At 41.2% G+C, this 15213-nt stretch overlaps 1 protein-coding gene across 1 annotated transcript; it reads right to left on the bottom strand.

Annotated features, from left to right (window-relative positions):
* Positions 1–1988: 1988 nt before the first annotated feature.
* Positions 1989–7085, bottom strand: oprd1b (opioid receptor, delta 1b). The gene is made up of 3 exons (XM_004559958.5): positions 6512–7085; positions 4858–5213; positions 1989–4681 (listed from the first exon to the last, which is right to left on the bottom strand). Exons 1-3 carry the CDS (start codon positions 6721–6723, stop codon positions 4152–4154), a joined length of 1098 nt encoding a protein of 365 aa, XP_004560015.3. The 5' UTR covers positions 6724–7085; the 3' UTR covers positions 1989–4151.
* Positions 7086–15213: the final 8128 nt, after the last annotated feature.

A 15213-nucleotide genomic window follows, 5' to 3' on the forward strand; every position in this document is an offset into this window, starting at 1 on the left:
ACTGAGGAGTGGGCACACTTTCATGCTCATGTGGGATGATTCCACATAGCAATCTACTGCAGGGTCCTTGGGAAGATGTTTCATCGTAATAAAACGATGTCCCAGACCTTCAACAGGTGTGATTCTTTTTACAGAATCCAAACACAGCATCCACTCGAGCAGGCTTAAAAATGCCAGTGTGTCTTCCACTTTGGATTCTGTGTGTGGCTGTAGGTGGTGTTTGGGTAAATCTTCTATGCATTTGTCTGTGATTGTTTTACTGTGTTTGATCAAAGTGCCTGTAGATACTGAATACTGAACTGGTGTCTTCAGTACCCATGTGTGTTTCATTACCTCTTTTCTCTTCCAGAAATATTTCTTGGTGTGCTGACCAAGCATCTAGCATTTCCATTGAAATGAAAGTCTCTGCGACATAACCGAATGACGCATTACGTCATGGGACGTAATGGAAAGGCTGCTTTGAGATGGAGCAGCGGTTAAGAGCTTAAGAATGCAAAGGTCTCTGAAAAGAAATACAAGTTAGGAACATAAACTCTGGTTTGTAAGCAGGACTTGTAGAAACCAGAATGTAATTTGAAGGTGTAGACGGCCGCTGTAGCCAGCTGACTGAATGTAAGAGCACTGGACATGAATTCACACATTGTGGATCTGTCATCAGTGCTGTGGCTTTGAAGTTGAGCAAAACTGATGGTAGAAGTTTCTTCTGAATTCTTCAATTCAGGATTCTGAGTGCAACCCATTTGAACTAGCTACCCAGAATGCATTGCAGCGTTAGCCGTGGTAGCCTGTAAGTGAAATGTTTAGTTTTTAAAAGTACATGAAACTAAAACCATATAAACTATATAAAAGTGCTTGTATAAGTTGGTGAATGCGTCAGTATAGTGCAGAATAAAAACTATATAAGAACCAGTCCATTTCCCACTGCACACCAGGTGTTACCACTGTGAACAAACCACGCTTCATATGCTGCCCCTGCAAAAGGACAGCATTCAAACCAGCTGAAAGGTAGGCTGTGGAAAGGCTTGTTGATATAGCTATCAAATAAATATCCCACATGAACAAAGTCTTTCAGAAATGTGTTTGAACTGACACACTGTTCTTATCTGATATTCCAGAGCATGAGTGAATGCTGGCGTTCAGTTTCATTTGGTGCAGGATTGAGCTGTCAAATGTACAAATAAATTTGATTGTGGAATTTCTATAAAATGCAGAAGTTAGTAGTCTTTGAGCAAAGTTTCATCAAAATTGGTCCACTTGTCTAGGAGGAGATATACAGACATACAAAAGCGACAGTCATTATATAATCAGGTGCAGCTAAATGATTTGTAATCAGTCTATTACAGCTTCATTTACATTTGAAGTGTATAACTTGTGCGAATACAGAATTGTATGCCTTTTTATTATGTGACAAGAAAAGCAGATTATTTTTAATAATCAGAATATGATTAGACTGTTAACCTAAATAAATATAAAAAGGTAGATAAATATCAAAATCCAGACAACAAACCAGTTTTAACCAGTTGTTGTTATGACTTCACTGCATGAAATCGTAATTTGCATCAGTGGGAACAAGAGCTGGCTATTAATTTTCACAGAACAGAACAAATAACCGCAAATGTTCACGTGTGTTTCAATACATATCCCATACAATTTTCCCAATAAATTTCCCATTTTCCTAGCAAAATATAAAGAAGTGAGTGGTGTCTCGAGACTTTTGCACAGTGCTGTATAGGGGATTACCAGCCTCAGCCTTCCATTCATACAAAGATCACAGGATTACTCCACACTTATTTCAAATTGTGCTTAATTTAAAGATGGACTTTAAATGTGTTGTGCCTACCCCAACGCCCTACGCTCAGGCAACCAGATGACACTATGTCCCATCTGCATTGCCTGCTCATTACACTCAATCCAACCAAGAGATCACATGTGAAACTTCCACAGTGTCAGTAATTTTTAACAGGATCTATAATAATGATCACATACAGGTGGATGTTTTATTGAAACAGTGATGATAATCAACAATATTTCAAAATAAAAGTCCAAGATACAACTTATACTAGTCTGTATGACAGTGGGGCTTTTTTTTTGTTTTTCAAAAACAAAAGCAGTTATTACATATGCACATTAAAGTACTTTAGATACTGCAGAATATAAACAGATTTTAAAGATCAAGCACAGACAGTCAAACATCTGTCTGCAAAAACACAGAAACACAAGTTGAAAAAGGCATTACTTACTTTCATTCAGCTGAAAATACTATCATCCACACTGCAGGACATTTTTACTGTGCCTATAAAAAAACCCAGTTAGAGATTGTCCAGACAGGAGACAGAGACCTATTTCCTTTCAAGATCTGGAATACTTCTCCTCACATTTTAACTATGTGTATATAGTTATATCAGATTTGACTCGATGGTACGACAGCTAAACAGCACACTGAAATAAAATAAATCACAATCAAAATACTGAAAAATATCATTACACCGTGATATTATGTACAGATCTGACACAGTTCGTACTCGTGTATATACACAATACTGCCAAAGCAACACTACATTGCTGCACTATCAAAACGAGAGGCATCAATTTGAATTCTCTCTCTTGTGTAAATGTCCAGCAATCATCACTGGAAAATTGTCCATTAGGTTTAATATGTTTAAGAAGATTCTTCCTGCCCACTAATGCATTTGATCTAATTCAGATTTTCCTCCAGGTCAATTTGAGGCTATTTAGTGATCTATCGCTGACTTGAAACAGCATTTCCACTGCATTTCCATTGTCCCCTTCAGCTTGTCACCCATCTGCCAGCTGAACAGCTTTTTGGTTATTGCCTAACTACTACAGGAGCGGAAACATAGAGTCAGCCAAACAGTCATCGCTGCTTATTCACAAAGGCAGTATTTTCATGTTTTTTGATATCTCTTTAACCGGCATCTTTCCTTATGTGAAACATCTGCTAGTTCAAATATCACCGACAGAAAGCAAATAAAGCCTCAACCTTACATGCATGATATTAGTGAGTTTTTAAACGTGTTGACATGAAAGAATCTGCTTTTAGTGACCAGCCCACGGAGAATTATCACTCAGCTCAACAGCAATAAGATAGTGGAGGTTTTACTAGCTAACAGAGCTAACGAAAGAGAATAAACATGCAATTTCTAATTGTTAAATTGCAAGAATAAACATTTGTAAATGAAAAAATAAGATGTTAGAAAACTAGTGCACATTCTGAACAGTTGTTGAGACACTTTTTAGACTTCCAACAAAAATGCCAAACAAAAAGGAACCTCTACCTCACTCTGATGACATGGCCAGCTAAAGTGGCAGAGTGCACATTGCCTAAAACAGTCACCAGCTTTGAAAGAGCTTTATCAAATCAACCTTTGTGTGTAAGATTAACAGATTGGTAGCCCTTTTATGAAACGATCCCACAATTTTAGTGTTAGATGAATAACAAGCGGCAATCAATAAAGTCCCCGGGTCTGATATTTGTCTGTAAATCAGTGAAAGTCTGTGCTCCACACATGTGAGGAGACAGCAGTGTTTGCTCTGCCAGCAACGACTGGCATCATCAGTCAGTCTGGTTTTCAGTAAGGAAAACATATGATCTTTTTGATTGTGGTCAGCTGACTGACTCGGCCAATCACACAATCGCCACCGCTTGGCCATAAAAATACACCTTGCTGGCAATGTCTGTATGCTTAGGATCAACGTCCTTCTTGATATCCTGCTAATTTATGGACTGAGCACATATGGTGCAATGACTCCCATTGTTTACCTAATATGTGAAATCCCACAAACACAGTTAAAGCTAAAAGTCAGCTTGTCGGCTTCCCAGTGCGCATGTACTGTTGAGATAGGTGCATTATTGGTGTGTATTTTTTTTAGACACTGCAGTAATTTATATGCATTTTTAAATACATATTATCATACACAGGGACACACGGGGATGTTTGTGATTGTCCTGAAAGAACCCCCCACCCCAAAACCTTGTGACACATAAAAGTTTCAAAAACAATCAATCATTCATTTAAACAGCAGCTCAGAAGCCTGCATGTTTAAATTCAGACTCCTGTGGTGGAGAACTGCGTGACTTCAGTCTGGAGGTCATCATGCACTGCTCTCCCACCCAGCTGATCCATACCTAGTCAGGCGGGCGGCTTCGCTGTCGGCGCAGGGGCACAAACGGACGCGGGCTCCCGCGTGCTGTTGCGGACTCTGGAGAAGCTGCTCTGCTCCGGGCGGGAGCGATAGGGCAGGCAGAAATCCCTGAAGCACCTTTTGAAGTTCTCATCCATCAAGGCATACAGCACAGGGTTCAGACTGCTGTTGGTGTAGCCCAGAGCTATGCAAATATGCCAGCAGGCCATGGTCAGGAGATTCTTGCGGTCAATTTTCACAGCGGTCTTGACAATGACGAAGATGTGAATGGGAGTCCAGCAGATTATGAAAACCGCCACGACAACCAGGACCATCCGGGTGATCCGCCGCAGGTTCTTGTCCTTCTCTTTGGAGCCAGAAAGCAGACGGACACTCTTAAGACGCAGGATCATCAGCCCATAGCAAACGGTGATGACCAGGACGGGCACCACGAAGGCAAAAATGAATACACAGATTTTTGTCACCGTGTCCCAGTACCTTTCCGGTTCAGGAAATCCAAGAGAGCACAAAGTGACTCCTGAGGAGGTAAAACAATTGCAAGTTTAATAAAAGAAGGAGAGGCTAACTGAAATTAATAACACAACTCAAAAGTCTGTTTTATTTTTCCTTTTAAACAGCCAGTATGTTTTCACAGAGCAATAGTATTTTCCAGCGCCTCTTTTTTTTTAACAGCAGCAATGAAAATTCCCTCACCTTCTTCTGTCACCTTGGTAACAGCCATGATCATCACGGGGACTCCGATAGCAGAGGAGAGGATCCAGATGGCGACGTTGATAAGCTTGGCTTTGGCGGGCGTGCGGAAGTCCAGGGCCTTGACCGGATGACACACAGCGATGTAGCGATCCACGCTCATCATGGTGAGCGTGAAGATGCTGGTGAACATGTTGTAGTAGTCAATGGCTATCACCACTTTACACAGGAGCTCCCCAAACGGCCACGTGCTCATCAGGTACTTGGCGCTCTGGAAAGGAAGGGTGCTGGTGGCGAGAGCGTCGGCCAGAGCCAAGTTGAAGATGTAAATGTTTGTGGCTGTCTTCATCTTCGTGTACCTGTTTGGTGGGAAGAAAAGTGCAGAGCACACTTTAAACAGATTGTGACACACAGCGGATGGGAACAATTGTCAGCTGGAGGAGACTGGATTTCTTCCCAAGGTCTGGCTGTTGCTATAACACAAAGAGGATGTCTCGTGTGGCTGACTCACGACTTCCATTAAAATTTTAAAAGTTACAAAGTTTTATTTAATTCATTTAACCATAAAACCAATAATCTGCTATTTCCTCTAAATAAATAAGATTTTTTTAGGTGCATAATGTCATTAGAGCGCTACACTAAATGCACAGCAGCTCGTCAGCTTCTCTGGAGCCTCCATTAAAACACATTTCCATGTAATGAATTGATTATAGCTCAAAGCCCTCCAAACTCCTACTTGATTTTAGATTAAAATTATTTTGTGTGTGTGTGTTTTTTTTTCTGAGTGCCAGCTTAACATTTGCCTGGCTCTTTTAATATGGATTGCTCCACATCAGCCCACAACATGACACTCTGTGGGTCACATTTGATTAAATTATGTTTCTGAAGTGTTTTGCTGTAAAATATCAGACTCTGAAAGGATTGTGGGAGACACATCTTATTCCCAGGTATTAAGACATCTATGTATTACAGCACTGATCTCATCATGTGCGTAACTGCTTTGCCTGGGAGTGTGAGTGATATATTTAAAGTTTTCTTCATTTCTTTTTCAAAAATTAAAAAAGAAATCCCCAAAATCGAGAATACATCATATCGACACAGTATCGCTTTTTAAGGTTGAGCTTTGGTTTATCATCTCAATTTACAACCCCACTCTCTTACAGGAATAATTGGTGCAATTAAATAATTTCAGGGCTAAACTGTAGATTACGCTCCATCCTCTTCTTACATGTGGGAGGTGTGTGTGTGTGTGTGTGTGTGTGTGTGTGTGTGTGTGTGTGTGTGTGTGTGGGTGGGTGGGTGGGTGGGTGGATGTGATGGAGAGCGGCTCTCAGGCGCAACTGGCACTGTGGGCAGTTACGAAGGGGACCATCACAAATAAAGTACGAGAGTGAAAATGGATTTCCCTCGAATAGAAATATGTGAAATTGTTCTGCTATATTTTAATACATAACATACAGAGTACTTTATGGTCATTTAAAATAAACCCTGATCACATGAAAACATATTTATCCTATCCATATTGGGGTTTCTGTCATATGTGCATGAGTGTGTCGCTTTTCACCTTTTAAAACGTGTCGAGCAAGTAAATTATTTTGTCTTCCTTTCAACACATTCCCTTTGGGTTATCGTTATCTGAATAGCGTGTCCTTCTTACCTGACCACCCCGTACATTACAAGCACGTTTCCCACCAGTCCCACCACGCAGACGAGAGAGTAGAGAGCCGTGATGCAAACGTGGATGACAAGTCTTCTGTCCTTGTTGGTCTCGTTGCCAGGAATGGAAAGCAGATCCTCAGAGCGCGTAACATTGAAAGGAGTTACTGAGACCGAGTAGAAATAGTCCGGGAGAAGAGTGGAAAACTCCATTGCGGGGATCCAGGTGCGAACAGAGCGCAATAATTCGAGAAGTACGAGCGCACGAAAACTGTGCGACAAATTAAGTCATCGGGCGCTCGGAGGATGTGAGAGCTGTGCCTCTGCGTCTCGCCCGCCCGCGTGTGAGTGGCGCGTGCGTCTCTGCGCACTGGCGCACAAAGAACAAGCAGACCGTTTCCCTGACAAGTTCTTACCTTGCCTAAAGAGACTTTTTTTCAGAACGCGTGAATTAAAAATGCTTCATCATCAGACGATTGCCAGTCATAACCAAGATGCCATAACATGTTCTACAGCCTGACTCTTCTCACCGGGCGGTCACCATCACGTTACCACCTGACAGCACCAGGGAAACATTTAGCTTGCTTTTGATAGCATTACTGCATAGCAGCAAGTGCGTGGATGTTAGGGAATTACAAATGAAGTCATGTGATTTGGAACCGCCTTTGGGAGGTCGTTGTGAAAACCCCATGGAAGTCTGCAGATCTTAAGTGATACTTTGATAACTTTTTATTGATTTTGATATTTTTGAAAGAAAAAACACGCTGCCAAGTGAAACACTTTAAGAACTTTACACATTAATGATGTATTAGGGTAAAACGAGGAAGTCAGCCGATGTTAAAAACGACACCAGATCACCAGCTTTATTAACAACTCAATTATGTTAACTGTTTTTTAATGGTTAAACCAGTTTATCATTTCACTCATGAATCCTATCAGTGACCTTTGCACCCTAATTTAGTAATTTTGCCTAAATAGATCTCGCCAAACACGCTCTGTAAACCTGTGGTTTTCCTGCTGTTCCTGTCATCCATCCTAGTTATGGCAGATCAGTCAATAACTGTTTAGCGATGGGTTGCAAATGTTTAAAGAGTCTAAGTTGTAAAACCCTAATGTCCCAAATTACCGGCTTATGACCCTCACAGTACTGATCACAGCTATATGAGCAAACACACTGACACAAGCCTACAAATACATATGCGCCTCCATTTGAGAACTGTGTATTTACTCTGGGTGAATATTTAATAAGTGGGGGCCATTTTTTAGTAATATAAATGTGATGAAGCTTTTCTTGTCCCTGGATATCACTGTATCACTGTTGTGTTTTTACTTATTAGAACATTTAATTTGTTTACTAACATTAGATTTACTGAAGCTTTACAGCCTAACATGTACAGCTGGCAGCAGATCATAGGTCCTTCATTACTCTTTTTCTGAGAGTGCCAAGCAGACATCTTTTTCCAATTTTAATGAAAGCATTCATTTATCTGTAGCTGCCTTTCCATTAACCTGGACATCAAAAACCATTACAAACAGGCTGCAGCATGTAATGCTTTATGGCTCCTGAAATTGAGTGTGTCATGCATTTGAGTCTTTCTCTAACATGTGGGGGTTTTTTTTGAACATGCACAGATACAGATTCTCCTGTGGCTGTATTAAAATTGCAATAATCGATGCACTCTGCAGACTGACCTTTAAGGAACGGCCATCAGCGCAGCACAAAGCAGTGAACGGGCAGCATTTAAATGGTAAATGGACTGCATTTATTTAGTGCTTACTTACTAGGAACATTCACACAGTGTGTTTGTGCTATACATACAGCATTTGTCCTACTAATGGACATGCTGGAGAACATGTTAGGTTTTCAGTATCTTGCCCATGGAAACTCTGCCATACAGACAGGCAATGATCAAACCATCACCTCCAGTTAATGGAAGAGCCATAATCTCTGGTAAGCCATAGCAGGTAACACCTTTGCAGTGTCTTTGAAATAGACTATTTGTGTCTCCCTAAGAAAAGAGCATTTTTAGATTTCACAAGCTTGTGTTTTGTACTGGACTGATCTGCCAGTTGTTCAGTGTTTGAGTGCTATGAAGTCTAGTGAGGAGGACTGTTCCTTGAGAGCAGCCAGGTTAACATTTCTGATGTTCAGTCAAATGTCTGTTGATTCTGACTTTTAGTGATCCTTTACTTTTCCATCATTTTCTAACTTGCTGTTCTTTTCCTTTAAAATCTCTGTGAGATTTCCCATTGTCTTTTTTGTACTCTTTAAAACTGACATGCTCTGTCTAACACAGCTGCACAATTCAATTTAGTGGTGCAGGTGGCAAAAACAAAAACTGCTGGGACCAAAGTTAGGCTTCTGACACAAGAGTCACACTAAGGCTTCCTCACTATTTTCATTCCTTCCCATGAAACTTGAACCAATTCCTGCAACATAAGGCTAAAAAACATTCAGTTCTCAAACCCTGGAAAATGTAAGCTGAGAGTATCGAACAGGTGCTTTTCTGGGATTTTTAAAATATATGTTGCTGTTACAGATCATTTGAATAATCTTTATTATGTGGTGCAACTTTATCTATAATAATGTGGAAAAATGATTATTAGACTAATATATTAAAATATGAAAAGTAACTTAAGGTTTTAAACAAACAGAAAGTAAAATATTTGCATCCAAAGTATAATTGAGCAGAAGCAGAAAGATGCTAACTGGGAAATATTAACACAAAATGCTGTCACAGATATATGCTGATATATGCTAAGACTCACACTACTGCATTCCAATTCAGTTCAATTTACATGGAACCAATTCACAACAACAGTTGCCTCAAGGTGCTTATTATTATAAGGTAAAGACCCCACAATCATGCAGGGAAAACACCAACAATCAGACAAACCCCTATGAGCAACCACTTGGCAACAGTGGGAAGGAAAAACTCCCTTTTAACAGGAAGACACCTCTGGCAGTTCCAGGCTCAGGGAGGGTCAACCATCTCGTTGGCTTGGTTCTGCACTGCCAGTGGCACCTGCACCATAACTAGGCCTCCTCCTTTTCTTGGTGGCTGTAATGACCATTTTAACGTCAATGAAGAGAATTGCATTGTGGGATAGTTATCTTGTGGTATTTTTGTGCTGTATATTAAAAATGAGTAATTCTGCACAATCTTTATTTTCATGCCCAACCTTTATGACTAAATGGCTCGTATAAACAAGTTTGAAAGCACTACAGCTTTGTCATTCTCAACAGAGTACCGTGCTAAAGTGTCATGTGCTGATATAAAAGTGCCTCAAAAGTGAGCGTAAGCTGATAGGAAGGAGGCGCGTAGGTGGAGAGGTCACAGTTACTGTCACACAGACATTTTCCTTCAAACATTTCATTAAATTCAGCCCACAAACTCTGCTGAGGGCTCTGTGTATATCTAGCTTATATACTTACACACTTCTGGCGGCCATGATCACAGCAATCAATCTCAAAACAATAGTTCAAGTGGGACAGCACATCCCACCAGCATTAAATGACTTACTCAGCAGTTCAGAAACAAAACTCACTCCATTTAATTTCTGGGTGGGAGAACAATGTATGCCACAGAGCCTACGTTGGAGGACTATCTACTCTGTTAATGAATAGGACTAAAAATACTGTAGTGTGTTAGTTCTGTGCAGGTGCTTCCTATAATCAAAGAGTGTGCACGTTGAGATGCATGTTTCTCTGTAGACAGTTGTTATAACTGGTGGAAATATGCTGCAAAGGAGACAGAATTGGGTCTGGACATAGAGTCACCAGCAGGAACAAAATGCTGCTGTTGCTCTTGTTTATATTCTCCTCGCTCCTCGGGGAGAATCACTCATGATTAGTGTGTACAGGCAGTGTGATTACCCGCATCACTCATCAGCCCAATGGAAACCTTGGGAAACATTATGCTGCTTTCCTGAACCCATTCATAGCAGGGAATACAGAGTACGGGCAAATGAAAGTGAACTCGTTGTTGGGTTTTTGCATAAACATACAACGATGATGTTGCATATTTGATTTCATAATGATTGCATAAGACAGGCAGACTCCTGCCAGCTCCCAACAGATTGTTTAGTTTTAATGAATAATTTTAAATAGATTAACTTTTCAGTGTCTATACATTGCATTTTCACATTGTATTGTGTGGAATTAGTCCCCTGTTTCGTGCACGCAACAGCAGTTCTGATGTGAGCCAGAATACTTTAACTTCTTAAAGGTCAGAGAATAAAGTACATGGCTTGACATTTTATTTCCTCACGTTGTGAGTCTCTCTTCTGTTATTACATGGATGAGAAACTAAAAAGATAATATATGGAGGCTTTTTTAAATAATATTATCATTTAGCTGTACATTCTGAATCTGTCAGAGCTGAAGGACAGTGGAAGCAATTACTCGTGCTCTGTCTTAGCTGTAAGATTAAAGGACATTTTGTTAGTTACACCTTGTGTTACTACCTGATTAAACCTCCTTTTGCCTTTAGACCTGTTTTAATTACAGGGTTCTGGAAACATTGCTCAGCAACAACATTGGTCCATATTGCCGGGATAGCATCCGACACGTGCTGCAGAGTTGTTATCTTGGAATCTCTCAAATCATCCCAAAGGTAGTCTGTTGGATTGATTTCTGGTGACTGTGGAGGTAATTTGTGCACAGTGAACTCATTTTCATATCCAAGAAGCCGTGTTCAAAGTGACTGAAATCGCTTTTCTTCCCCATTCTCTCTTTTTTTTTTGTTTTTTTTTTTTGCCTGTCCCGTTTGGCTCTTTTGCATCAGAATTATTGTCTAAAGGCAAAGAAAGATGCCCAACAGATTTACTTTACCAAATTGACCATCCCAGCCTTGCCATAATGGTCCTTTATATTCACCTTTTATTGTTTATTTTATTTTCACTTGCTGAATACGGGACAGACTTGACTGGGGGAAAGAAGGGGAGAAAGAAAGAGGGAAAGAGAAACAGCTGAGAAGAGGGACGGGGGAGAAGGGCAAAAACCAAAAACCAACAGAATGAGCAGGAAAAAAAATGCATCTATCAATCACCTGGATCACCTGTTGAGAAAGAAAAAAGAAAACAAGCAGAAGAGAACAAGAGTAATAGAATAAACAACATCACAATGATATATGGGAATATGACAGTAAATACTAAATATTAAACATTATTGTGCAGCACATAAGATCAACAGAACACAGTGTGCTTTGAGGTAGGAGCCAAAAAGGGTGTAGTTTGTGGGTGTGATCACCCGTGTGTACACCTGTGAGCATGGACGCGCTTGTTTTTTTAAAAGGTTCCTTCATGTAATGATCTGCTAGAGGGTGTGGGGGGGCCACAGCCCCGTCCTCCAGGGCATGAAGCAGGTATGGAGGAGATCAAAACTCCAGACATCCAGAGGCCCCCAGAACACAAGAGACCAAGGAAGACCAACAGAGGGGCAGCTGCGCCACTGTCCCAGAAAGAGCTGAGGAGAGTCCCAGATGAGGGCTCACTCAGCAGCCGCGGAGCAGAAGCCAGGGGGGGTTGCAGTGACGCGCCCGTGAGCTCCGCCAGCAGCCAGCCGCGCCTGAGTGACCGAGCCCCAGGCCGAGAGGCCGGGGGCACCCCACCTCCGAAGTGGCCCGAGCGAGCCCCAGGCTCCAGGCCCCGATAAGCGGCTGCCAAGGAGTGAGCCGGTGTGTACCTGGACGCCCATCCCCGGACACAAAGAACCACCAACGCACCGATGTCTGAGGGAGTCCGCCACTGGCAGGGGAAGTGGTGGTGGGGGGAGATAGGCCTCCAAACCTTGGAGGGCCTGAGATGTCCCCAGAGAGGTGGCGTCTGATACCCAACCTGACATATAGACACAGACATACAGGCACACACAGATACAAACATCCATTCCCACCCTCATGCTCTCATATGCACTTACTCCACACTCAACCAACGTGGAGACAGACATAAAGAGACGCTGTACACACGATCACACTCCCAGCGCCGCCCGGCCCCACAGAGCCCGGGACAGTCCACCCAACCCCACCACAGAGAAAACTGCACCCACCCCACCATCCACTCATCTTCCAGACTACATAAGACAATAGACGCCCAGGCTGAGATCTTCCTCCACCTCTCCTGTATCTCCCCCTCCTGCAGAGAGAGTTCCTGAAGAGAGGAAAGCTCCTGCAAGATGTGACAACCTCCCTCACCAGTTGAAGAGCCCCCCAGGTGGCTCGACGCACCGGCGGCCAGAGATGGGCAGTAACGCGTTACTTGTAACGTGTTACTGTAATCTGATTACTTTTTTCAAGTAACGAGTAAAGTAAGGGATTACTATTGCAAAATCGGTAATTAGATTACCGTTACTTTCCCGTAGGAACGCTGCGTTACTGCGTTACTAAAACCGTGATTTTTTTTGTGAGAATGTCTCATGACAATGACGTAAGCAAGTGCGACGTTGGTGACAGCAGCTGTGTGCAGATCAACAATGGATAATATATCGAGTGCGGGAGAGAGTATGAGCGTGCAGCGTTTAAAGTGTGGAAGTACTGACCTTACTTTGAGTTTGATTCCATAAAAAGTGACAAAAACATTAGCGTCCATCGTGCGTGGGAAGAAAACTTCTTTTTACAGCGAAAAAAACCCCTAAACTTCCGAGCAAGCACCGAGTAGCTACGACGTGATGGGAAACTCACAGAGACACTCGCGCGGATTCTTCAACTGACCGCAGCACACCTGCACCAGGGTAACCCTCCGCCTACCCTGCTCCTGCTTTACAGGTGAAAATAGAGCAAAAGGACCGCTGAGTCTTTGACTTTATTTATTTTCTGCTGTGTTTTACTTGCATCTGTTTGAAAGAGTGAGTGAAAACACAAAAAATATTTTATTTTATGTGCTGGAATGTGTAGAAAATAGGTTTAAATGTTAAACTAATTTATTCAAGTCAGAGAATGTTGCATATAATTAAATGTTTTGCTTGATGCATAAAGTTAAAAGATTAAAACTGATAAAACAAGTTAAAAAAAGAGACTTTTCCATTTGATTACATTTTGTATGATGGATTATGTAGAAAAAGTAGAATTGGGCTGAAAGATCTATCACTTTATCACCTCTTCAGGTTGTAAATCGTGTTTTTAAAAAGTAACTAAGTAACTAAGTAACTAAGTAATTAATTACTTTTGAAAATAAGTAATCAGTAAAGTAACGGGATTACTTTTTTGGGGGAGTAATCAGTAATTAGTTACTGATTACTTTTTTCAAGTAACTTGACCAACACTGCCGGCGGCACCCCCATTCTCAAGCACAGTTCAAACTTCAGCAGGTTATCTTTATCATGTCTACATACCGAAATGCAATGAGTTGCTGCCAGAGGAGACATTTGCATAAATGGGCAACCGAACAAGTGCACATAACAAAACTGTGTAAACAGACTGAAGGTAAAACATTGTCTATATAAAATAATACTTCACCTAAATTATGGCAATTTCCGATATGAATCCATGCTTGTAGTGTTATTGATGCACATCTATTAGACTTTATTTCTTGTACTATCTGCACTTCATGTTCTGTCAGAAAAAGTTATTGCATGATCACCATGTCCTCTTAGTATGCTTTTTAATGGATGAGCAGTGACAAAAACAACTCAATCATTTCAAGAAAAAGATAGGAGCAGATTTCATTCACAGCAGCCAGCAGCCTGGTAAATTTACGACTTTGTAATAAAGTCAAAACTTTAAGCCTGATATAGTGTGGCAAATGAAAACTGTGTGTGAGCGTGTCTTAAATGCAACCAGAACAGCATCATTAACTGCTGTGCAGAATTGAACAGGAATACACACTTTTTATCTTTTACATGTGCCAGCTAAAAATGCATTTCCCTCGTTGCAGTGACAGTGCTTATGGCCAACGTTTTTAATTTGCAGGGAAGTACACAGACACCCTGCTGTGCTTTCATTCAGTCATGGTGCACAACAAAGCTGCTCTGGTCTACAAATCATCTCACACCTGTTTATTCTGCTTTAGCACCAGAGTTTAAAACTAAACAGAACATCTTTAAATCACGTTTGAGAAAGATTTGGATAAGCGCAACATATTTATATCATATTATACTGAACACAGATTAATAATAGTTGATGGTGCTAATGAAGGTAGGGCAAGTCGGAGGTTTGTAGTTTTAATATTTATGATTTGGGGTGTGAGAAATAATTGATGAAGGCGAGGAGCTTAGAAAGGGGTGTATTTGCTCAGTTTTTTGCATTTAAACAGAAAGTGTTTCAATATATTTAATTGAATGCAGTGGGGAGGAAAAATGCTAATACTTGGTTGAAAACCCTTTGCTGGCACTGACAGCCTGAAGTCTTCAACTCATGGACATCAGCAGACGCTGCTTTCCTTCTTTTTAATGCTCTGCCATATGTAGCAGTTTCTTTTCTGTTTTCGCAGTTTAAGGACGGCTTGTTTCACCTACACAGAGCGATCCTTTGACCACATGTTGTCTGTTCACTGCAAAGTCTTCCAAATGGAAGCACCACACCTCAAACCAACTCCAGGCCTTTTATCTGCTTAATTGATGACATAACGAAGGAACTGCCCACACTTGCCATGAAAGACACTTTGAGTCAATTACTTCTGGCCCCTTTAAAGAGAGGGTGGCACATGTTAAGGAGCAGAAATTCCTAAACTCTTCATCCAATTTAAAAGTGGACACCCTCAAATAAAAGC

Source organism: Maylandia zebra, linkage group LG11 (assembly GCF_041146795.1).
Source record: "Maylandia zebra isolate NMK-2024a linkage group LG11, Mzebra_GT3a, whole genome shotgun sequence".
Taxonomy (NCBI): domain Eukaryota; kingdom Metazoa; phylum Chordata; class Actinopteri; order Cichliformes; family Cichlidae; genus Maylandia; species Maylandia zebra.